Source organism: Notolepis coatsorum, assembly GCF_963971535.1.
Source record: "Notolepis coatsorum genome assembly, chromosome: 18".
NCBI classification, from domain to species: domain Eukaryota; kingdom Metazoa; phylum Chordata; class Actinopteri; order Aulopiformes; family Paralepididae; genus Notolepis; species Notolepis coatsorum.
In genome coordinates this window covers 69,978,636-69,989,173 of record NC_140182.1, presented here as the reverse complement: position 1 = coordinate 69,989,173, position 10,538 = coordinate 69,978,636, and the positions used below count along the sequence as shown (strand labels likewise).

The window sequence follows — 10,538 nt, the reverse complement described above, 5'->3', positions numbered from 1 at the left end:
GAGAGAGAGAGAGAGAGAGAGAGAGAGAGAGAGAGAGAGAGAGAGAGAGAGAGAGAGAGAGAGAGAGAGAGAGAGAGAGAGAGAGAGAGAGAGAGAGAGAGAGAGAGAGAGAGAGAGAGAGAGAGAGAGAGAGAGAGAGAGAGAGACAGACAGACAGACAGACAGACAGACAGACAGACAGACAGACAGACAGACAGACAGACAGACAGACAGACAGACAGACAGACAGACAGACAGACAGACAGACAGAGACCAAGGTGTTTATGTGCGTTGGCCTTATGAGGGTATTCTTGGCTTGTTTGTGTATGATTGAACCTGTGGTGTGTGGTGTAGCACCAAACCAAACTGTGATAATCCCCTCCTTTATGATGTTGTTTTGGCGCTCCACCAGCTCTGCTGCTGGCCTGGCACAAGCACAACAAACTTTTGATTTATCGTGCCGTCCTATACATCAAATATTCATACAGTATTTGTCTAAACCTCCTACTTTCCTCGTAATTTCTTGATACATGCTATTTTGGATTTCATCCACAAATTCTATGGAGATATATATACAGGTTTTCATCCGACAGCGACGATAATATACGTTTCATGTTTTCTGACGTTTTCAGTACATTTAATCATTTGACTTGCCCTGAGAAGCCTCCAGGGGGTTACGAGACCTGCAGAGTTCTACTGTAGTAACTTATAGCATCTGGTTTCAAGGTGCTGTGTCAGTACAGTGGCTGCTGGAGCTTCAGACTACATGGGCTTTTTACTTTGACATACGCTGCCACCTGCTGGTCTGAGGAGGATACGTTATACTTCAGTTGTATTTGGAAAAACACAACATGATGCACAGACAGAGAACAGGGTTTGAAGCTGTGATGCGTACCTTATGGATCTGACTTACAGTATTTCCATTGCGGTGCTCTACACTGTAAAAAAAAAACTCTTACTTTTAAATGTATTACAAGCATGAGGATTTTCCAGAATGCACCTCTTAGCAGGTTTAAAATAGTTAAAAATGTTTTTAGGAGGAGCAGGGTGAATATTGCTGGCAATAATAATTTACATTTTACATTTGGTCATTTAGCTGACTGCTTTTATCCAAAGCGACTTACAAATTGTGAACAACAAGTCAGCAGGAGGGGCACGTCTCTGGCAGCTAAGGGTCAGTGGCATTGTTCGTCAAAAACTAACTTGAGTGCATAGTAGTATAGACATATTAGCATGATAGGTAGTAGTATCAGTGTAGTAGCATACTAGTAGGGTACATAATAGTAAAAAGACAGTATATCACCCATATAGTGGGCAAAAGTGGCTCAGGGGGTAGAGTGGTCGTCTGGTAATGGGGTTCGATCCCCGCTCCTCCCGGGTGTGTCGAAGTGTCCTTGAGCAAGACACTTAACCCCTAATTGCTCCCGATGAGCAGGTTGGCACCTTGCATGGTCGCCTCCGCCGTCGGTGTGTGAATGTGTGAGTGAATGGGTAAAATGTGAGGAACAAATTGTAAAGCGCTTTGGATAAAAAGCACTATATAAATGCAGAGGAACAAATTGTAAGCGCTTTGGATAAAAGCACTATATAAATGCACCATTTACCATTTACAGCACAGAGTACTTTTCCCTACGGAGGTGTAACTGTCTCTACTCCTGTGTTTATGAGACTCCCTAGCACCATACAATTGAGAATAAATTAATGGAAGATTCAGTTTTAGCCAAAGTCTTTCTTTTCTCTCATCAGTCTTCTCACCCTGTGACACGTGTGGTTGTTTCTCTGTGTTCCCCGGCAGGTTCGAGCTGATGAGGATGTGCTGGCAGTACAACCCCAAGATGCGTCCGGCCTTCCTGAGATCATCAACAGCATCAAGGAGGACCTGGAGTCTCCCTTCCAGGAGCTGAGCTTCTTCTACAGCGAGAGAACAAGCCGCCGGACACGGAGGAGCTGGACATGGAGGTGGAGAACATGGAGAACATTCCCCTGGACCCCGCCTCCAACCGGCAGCCCCCCTGCGCCGCGCCCGCCCCCTCTCGCCCCCTCCCGCCCAGCAGCTGTCCCCAATGCAGGGCCCCGGCACCCCTCTGCTGGGCCCGCGTCCCCCTCGATCCCGGCCCTCGCCGCCTCCACCTCGACGGGCCTGCACGCCTTGGACAAGCACTCAGGACAGGCTTCGGCCAACGGGCCCGTGGTGGTGCTGCGGCCCAACTTCGACGAGCTGCAGCCCTACGCGCACATGAACGGGGGGAGGAAGAACGAGCGCGCTCTGCCACTGCCCCAGTCATCAGCCTGCTGATATCAGCCCCCCCCCCCCTCCTCCTCCTCCCTCCTCCCTCCTCCTCCTCCTCCTCTTACACAGGGTAATACAAACCTCTCCTCGCCGTCTCTTTCGGAGGGGCGGACGAGGTGAGAAATGACAAGAGGTTCTTCTACTGTACGGCAGTGGATTCGTCTCTCCGGTTCTTTGTGATCGCGTCGTCGAAGGTGGACGATGCGTTGAGTTTAAACGGACTGACGGAGCAGCACGGGAACAGCTGAAGCGTTTGGAGCGCGGGCGGCTCGGACTCGACACTGGGGAGCTTCGCGGCACTCCTTCCCGCTCGCGGCCTGTGTCGTCGTACGTCGTTTTGGGAAGATCCCTTTTTTAGGAGGAAAACAATGCAGCATATCATTTATCCTGACTCACCGGTGAGCGTGAGTCACATGAACTTAAAAAAGAAAATAATTTCCTAGAATATCTGCCAGCAAATCCAACAGAAGAGCACTTTTTTTTTGATGATTTTCAGAGAGATGTCGTGGATATCCGAGTGTGTATTTATACAAAACACGTCGTTTCTCGTCTTATCGATATAGCTCATTTCCAAAATGTCTTTCATCAATCGGACACTCTTCGCACGAGAGAGCTCACGCTATGTGAGAGGACGCCTCAACGATGGACCGTCTCGAGCCACGCCCTCTTTTCTCCATCCTCCGATGGCGACCGCCGCTTCGACGAGTTGCGATTGAGGATCGATGTAAAAAGAGGGCGGGTTTGAGACGGGTAAATTATTATTCTCAGTCTTGGACTATGATCTTTGTTTTTCTTTTCTTCCTGTCTATAATTCTATGGGTGTAGATCCTTTCAGGCATGGGTCATAATGGAAGAGGAGAGGCTATTGTGTATCTGCCAAACTTTTTTTGCCAAATCAACCCTTTTCTTACAAAAAAAAATAAACATTGTGCAGGTCTCCCTTCTTACTCACGAGGTTCTGATTCAGAGTTGAGAATAATAACGTGACTTAAAGTGGATCTTAATACCAAAACTGTGTGCAACGGTGGCGAAACCTCATCCTCTCGCCTTTGGTGTTAACCGCTTCTGCGTGCTGCACGCGAGGGTCAGGGTCGCTGTTAAAAAAAAAAGAGAGGTATGTGCAGAGATGTACAGACCTGCATCTTAAAGTTAATTTATGTAATATCCACTCTGAAAGTTGGAGTAAGTCTAGCTGACCTAGTGGTGCAGTATTTTAGAAGAATAAAACCATTATTATTTTCTGCTATACAATTATCTGTACTAATATCATATAGGTTAAGGATGTATAATTGGGGCATACACGTTATTATTATGTGAATCTGAGCTGTGTTTGGCCATCCTTAACCCTTTCACTACCACACTATAATAAGGGTTAACGCTTCACTACCACACTACAGAAGGTTAGCCTTCTGTAGTGTGGTAGTGAAAGGTTAACCGTCTGTAGTGTGGTAGTGAAAGGGTTAATGACCTACTGTTTGGTTATGACACAAAAGGAGTTATATGTTATGATTATTATTTGATTATATGAGTATTATGATCAAAGGAGTCACCTGTAAAGTTTATATGAGAAAAATAAGCTATTCAAACACAAATTTGATTCTATCATTTACACTGTATTGTATTGAAATGAAGCAAGTCAAACGGACAGTGTAATTTATATTCATAGTTTTTTAAATTTGAATTTCTTTGGAAAGGCTTGGAAATTAACAAAACACAGAAACCAAAGTTGCATAATTTTTTTTGCATTATATATACTATAGGCCTACTATACTAATACTACTATATCAAATATCTACAATTCTGTCTTGTTAGACTGCAAACAGCCACGCACCTTGACTCTTTAGATTTGAAAACGAATGGCTTCTCAAAGGCTGTTTAAAGGCCCATTCCCCTAAAACTTGATTTAGCTTTCTCTAAAAAGAGCTCAATTAATATTTCTGCTGCACCAACCTGAGTTAGAATGAATGCTGTTTGGGTCTAAAGAGAAAAGGACTTTTCCTGTGAGTCTTTCTGAAGTCCCTACTCACAGGGACTCAAGTCAACCAACTCTGAATCAGAGCCTCCGTCTGTCCTTGTCTCGACGGAGACAAACAAATCAGAGCATTGTAACTCTCCAAAACACAGATATCATCAACTCAGTTTCGAATCGGAGCCTTTTCTATCTGTCATATTTTTAACTGTTTAAGTTTCATCTGAGAGATGAACATCACCCTCCGAGGTATTTGCTGATTCAAAGCAAACGGACACAGCCGCCAAATACACTACAAAACAAAAACACAGATGAAGTGTGACTGGAGAGGAACAAGATAAAAGAGAATACGATACAAAAACTAGTTCAGAATCTGATAGCCTATAGAGAACTTTAAAGTCAGGACAGGTCTCTTTTTAGAATAGTAATTTTACAAAACATATACTATATAAAAGAAGGTTCTTACAGTTGTATGTTAGACCGCAGGATGATTTTTATACACATCATTGGTTTGTCACTTTTGTAACCTTTTATTGTTCCGATGTTCGCTCTCTGTAATCTGTACAGAACAAAGCTGCTATTTTATTATTTTTTCTCTTTTTGGATGTTATATATGATAAGAAAATCCTTCAGGTTTGATATTTTATGGTCTCCACTACAGTCCATTTCTTATACCTTCACACTTCACAAAAAACACACACAAAAAAACACACAGGATCACTTAGATATGAAATTCTACTTTCCTTCATCGCTCCAAAACGTTGTCTGTATCACTTCATGTTATCATTGCCTTCTACTTTTTATTTTTAATTAAATGTTTCCTTCTGGTATTCTTTGATGTATATGTATATTATTATTTGGAATGGACACCGTAGCTCCACGTGTGAGCGTGTACCTTCTGCACCCTTATTTTGATGTTATTATTTTATTTGTTTTGTACTAGTTGTCTAGCACTGCGCCCGGCATTGTCCGCCGGTTTGTGCGACCCAATCTCAGGTCAAAGTAAAGGCTTTTGCTTTCTCCACACATTCTTCTGACGACTGTCCGCTTGCTCCTTTCATCTCTCTGCCCGCACTTTGTCGAGTCCGATAGTGCCCCCCCCCCCCCCCCCCCCCCCCCCTCAGTGACATGTACAGCCCCCCGGCCCCCCTCCTCCTACCCCCCCACCCCCTCCGGTGCCTCCTTCTAAAGTCAGGTTCAGTTACAATACACAGGATGTTCTCTTATATATATATATATATACCAGATCTGGTGTTTTAACCCATCCGTCTCCTGCCTATACATTAATTGATAGGGCTAATTGGGTTTCTCTCGTTTCTGCCTTAATTGTCCCCAACCACTTGCCATCCTTTTGACCTCATCTGAATCTTTATCTTTTTTTTTTGGCGTCAAAAACTCTCAAAGCGCAATATTAATGCCACTCCTGAATTCTGTTGAATTTTGTTTCTTCTTCTTCATAATCATTGCTTCTGTAAACCAAATAAAAGGATGGGTTAAAAGTCCAGGGAAGGGATTTTACATTTCAATGTCATGAATGGAATAGGTCTTACAGTACATGGAGGCTTAGTAGAAAAGAAAAGTGTTTTTGAAGGATTTCTCCTCATCTTTTGAAAAATGTTGCTTGGTGATTTTTTCTTTTCTTTTTTTTCTCCCTTCTTTGAAGTTTTTTTCTCTGTAGGAGTGTTATTTATTTTTTTTTTTTATTTCCTTTTGTGATATCAGTTTAAATCACTGTATAAATGCCCCATGATTCAGTATAAAGTTGGAGTTTTTTTGTATGTATTTTCTTTGGTGTCATGACTGGGGGAGTTTAACCTTTTTTCTCTCTCTCTCCCTTCAAGTATATATCTACCTCACTCTTTTTAAATATATGTATGCGTATGGAAAAAGGAAAACGTACATCTCACTCTCTCTCTCATTAGTCTGCGTAGAATAACCTCATGAAACGTCTCTGGATCTGTACAGACCCCATGATCTGGACCCCCACTCTCCTGCCAGGGATTGGGATAAACCTCATACATTACCTGGAACGGAGGTGGAATGTCTCTATGGTGGTTTGAACGCTGTCGTGCCCTTAAGATTGTCCCGTCGACTTCCGCTCCAAAGGTGTTAGAAATTAAAAGTGTATATCTCTGAGAGTGTATGAGGGAAAGGAAGTGTGTACTGGAATGTAAACAACACAGAACAATACAGGCCTGGCCTACAGTATGTTATGCGGAGGCTTGATCAGTGCAGTTAGTCTCTGGGATTTAATCTATATGAGCAGTGCAGTTAGTCTCTGGGATATATAATCTATATGAGAATAGATTAGCATTTTAACAACAGAAGCCTTTATTATTATTATTTCTTTTTTCTTTTACTGTCCATAGTGTAGAAAGGCTTAGAACAGTGCAATATGTCCAGGGCACAGTGTCGACGTCATTCCATCGGGCATTCCATCTCTGACTCTCGATAAAACAATCATTTCTACAACTTCAAATCCTCAAAACTGCCGAGACGAGGGTAGCAGAAAGACTGTTTCGTTTTCCCATGGATTATATGATGCTTTTAAGTGGGTAACACGTTATCATGGGGAATAAGTTATGTATAAAGGGAAGACATTTCATTGACCGCAGATCGTTTGATTTCGGGAAGGAGTGCGTTTTTAATCTTCCGCCGTCGAGACGCAGCCTCAGAGGTTACGATCCCAACATGAGCGCTACCTTCCCAAGAGTGTTTCCAAACAATGAAATGTCACCCGTGCTCTCTGGAAAATACTGTTTTTTAGAATATGGATCTCTCCTATGAAGTCTAGTAAACAGAGTACCTAGGTAACGTCGACTCCCTGGCGTTAGAGTTCTACCCTGCGTGGCTCAAAGAGAGCTTCGAATGGTTTATAGAATAAATATTGAGACCAAAGGTTGAAAAGAAACCCCCAATCTCATCGCTAAGAACGATTCGAATGTTGATAAGAACTTACTGCTATACCTGTCGTTGCCCTTAACACTGTGGCAACTCTTCGTCATCACCCGTCTACCTGCAGATTACCCTGATCTAGCTCTAACATCCATTTCTACATCTTTTCCAGGGCGTTATCTAAAGAAAAAACCTTTTTATAGACATTTAAGTGGTCTCAGTCATCATTTTGACTCAAGTCTCAAGTATAAACACCCTTTCCTGTATAATTTCTATTGCTGCTTTTAACAGTGCTGCTGTTTCAGTCACCTGAGTGGATCTAACTCCTCAACAGTGTCAAGTGCGAGGGTGACATGGTAGCTTTAAAGATTCCTAAACTCCTCATAAAAAAAGGTATTTGTTTTTCTCTCCAATAGATTGCAGGGGGACATAATGACAGTACTGCCAACAGCTTGCGGGCTGAAGGTCTTAACGGGGAAAACTGGGATGATTTGAAGATCGTAACGTTGTAAATTACACCCAAAAAGCAATAACAATCTGAATCATAAGCGGGAGAATGTTCCCCCTTTCCTGGTGTGCTATTTGAGACAAAAAGAAACAGGGGAGGAAATATCCCCACGTGGGGAGAAGGAATCCCATCCTGAGAAAAATGGCTGCCGTTTTAAGCGTTGTCGTGCGAATCTGGAGAGAGTGAACGTCTATAGGATACACACATGAGCTCGCAACAAAGAGACTAGCTGGTGTAGCTGGCAGACAGGGATGAAGTGGTTTAGAGAGATCAAAAGGTCAAATAAGTTTTTGTTGTTACTTAATACATTTATATGGTGTTTGAGTGTGTATGTAAAGATAAATTACGGACATCTGTGATCTATTTATGCTCTTTTAATTATCAAAATAGATTTTTTTTCTTTTTTTTATATAAGAGGGCCTGCTGCAAAGTGAATATCTGCTTTCAAACGGAGCGGTGCCACGGTTCCTTAGTTACCAGTAGGTCAACGACCTGTTACAACCACAACTCAAGCAAACACTCAGACATAAATAGGACAGGGATGTCTAGTAGATTACGGGTAGTCATGGCAAAAGGATAAACAACCTGACTAGAATCACATATAGCCCTATGTTTACAGTTGAGAAAGAAAAAGAAAAAAGAAATAGTCGCTTTTTTTGCATCGCCAGATTGCAAACGTGGATAGACGTCAACTTTTTAAAGGATTCGTTTTGATCGTTTTTATTTTTTTTCCATCATTTTCCGATCTGATTTTCGAGAGAATGTTCTACGTGCAAACCTCAGGTTTATGGAGGATGCGTCGATGCATTCGAATCGCAATAATGAGTTTGAGGTTTATCACTTATCATGCTTCTCTTATGATTTGCATTCCTAGGACTTCAGAGGGGGCCTTGATCTATTCTTATTTTATTCACTTTCATAAAAAAATATTTAAAAAAAACCTAGATCTATATGTGTGAATTCAATGATTTGGAAAATAGATTTGGTCAAAGAAAAAAGAAAAAGATTTCACTAGACTGTCTTCTTTCAAGTTCTGTATCGGAGGCCTCAAGTATAGATGAGATGGTGTATTTTTTACATGCTGTCTCCTTAATGTGTATCTGAGAGGTTCTTGTATTTTCTGTTTTTTTTCCCTGACATTTTTAAATAAAAAAAACGAATGAGAAATATGACTCTTTATGATATCGGAATTATTCAACAACGATGTCTCTACGGTGAAGTCTGTGCTGACTTGGGTGCTGTCCAAAAACTCGTAGGTGTTGCGCCTATAAGTCTTATAATGGCAGTGGCTCAGGAGGTAGAGCAGTCGCCTGGTAATCTGGAGGTTCCTGGTTTGATGTCCTTGAGCAAGACACTTGAGCAGTCCCGATGAGCAGGTTGGCACCTTGCATGGTGGCCACCGTCGGTGTGTGAATGTGTGAGTGAATGGTTAAAAATGTGAGGAACAAATTGTAAAGCACTTTGGATAAAAGCACTATATAAATGCACCATTTACCATAAATAGGACACACACACAACTGGGATTCACCAAGTACTGTCTGAATGGTCTGAACCCTCAAAAGAAAATAGCATACATGTTCCACCACTCCAACATAAGTCTTGTTTCTCAAGTTTAGTGCACTTATTTAGTGCACGTGGGGGGGGGGGGGGGCATGGAGGGGTTCAATTGGCTAAGAGAAAAAGAGCAGGTAATCAGGCCCAGAAATAAATAGCATGTGTAATGGCAATTGGGGATCATCTTAAACCTTGGTGATGTGCATGAAATAATATATGTTGACAGAATTGGCTATGGGGCGACAATAATATATATAGGAGGCATGAATTCCATCTTTAGCCTTTGGCTTGTTTATTCATTCACAGTAATTCACAGCAGCACAGCGCATGAGAACTCCTCTCCATGAGAGGCAGATGTGGTAAGAAGGTAGAGGGGGAGGAAACAAAGGCTTATATACTCCCAACCTGGTGGAAACAGTAGAAGCTCCGCCTATAGCGCCCTCCAGTGGACACAGATATATATGCAGTCAAAGGAAGCAGTAGAGTACAGTTACAGTTAGTTACAACCCTACATACAACCTCTAAATTCAACACTCCCACTTAGGGTTGCTTAGCACACTGTATGACCTCTTCAAAACAATTTACAAAGAAAATAACACATTTTAGAACATCAAAAAGAGTATGGCAGTCAATATTTACACACCAAACATGACCTCTGCAAATCTCCTCAGTTTCAATTTGGAAGCCGGCTTCGTCATAGCGTCTGCTACCATGTCGTCTGTTGGACAATAAACCAGTGTCATCCTTTCTTCTCTGATGACAGATCTGATGAAATGGTACTTTATATCCACATGCTTACACCTCTGTCGGCACACAGTGTTTCTCGCAATGGCAATGGTTCCCTGGTTGTCCTCATAAACAACAATCTTCTTATATACATAGGTATCCATTCCTACGAGCAGTTGTTCTAGGTAAATACACTCCTGTATTGTCATGGCCAGAGCCATGTATTCCGCTTCACAAGTTGACAGTGCCACTGTGGGCTGCTTCTTTGTTTTCCATGAAACCAGTGAGCTGTTTGTGTTCAAACAACACAGTATCCTGTGGTACTCCTTCTATCTGTGATGTCAGCAGCCCAGTCTGCATCACTGTAGGCTTTAAGCCCTAAGCCCTCGCTGCTCTTTCTGAAACAAAGCTGTTTATCTGCTGTACCTTTGAGATAACGAAAAACATGTTTTACCGTAATCCAGTGTTCCTCTGTGGGATCAGCAAAATGCTGTGACAACTTACTCACTACAAAACATAGGTCAGGGCGGGTACATGTTGTTAAATAGATGAGGCTACCCACGGCTTCCTGTACATTTTTACATCTGTCAGTTTCTGAGCATCCACCTGGTAATCCA

At 42.3% G+C, this 10,538-nt stretch overlaps 1 protein-coding gene across 1 annotated transcript in view; it reads right to left on the bottom strand.

Annotated features, from left to right (window-relative positions):
• Positions 1-903, bottom strand: part of LOC311245382 (insulin-like growth factor 1 receptor) — a gene marked incomplete at both ends in the record, with an annotated part of 66,259 nt that extends 65,356 nt beyond the window's left edge. The window contains one exon of the mRNA XM_084335224.1: positions 893-903. Within this exon, the coding sequence (XP_084191350.1) occupies positions 893-903 (11 nt within the window). The remainder of the gene's footprint in view (positions 1-892) is intronic.
• Between the last annotated feature and the right edge of the window lie 9,635 nt (positions 904-10,538).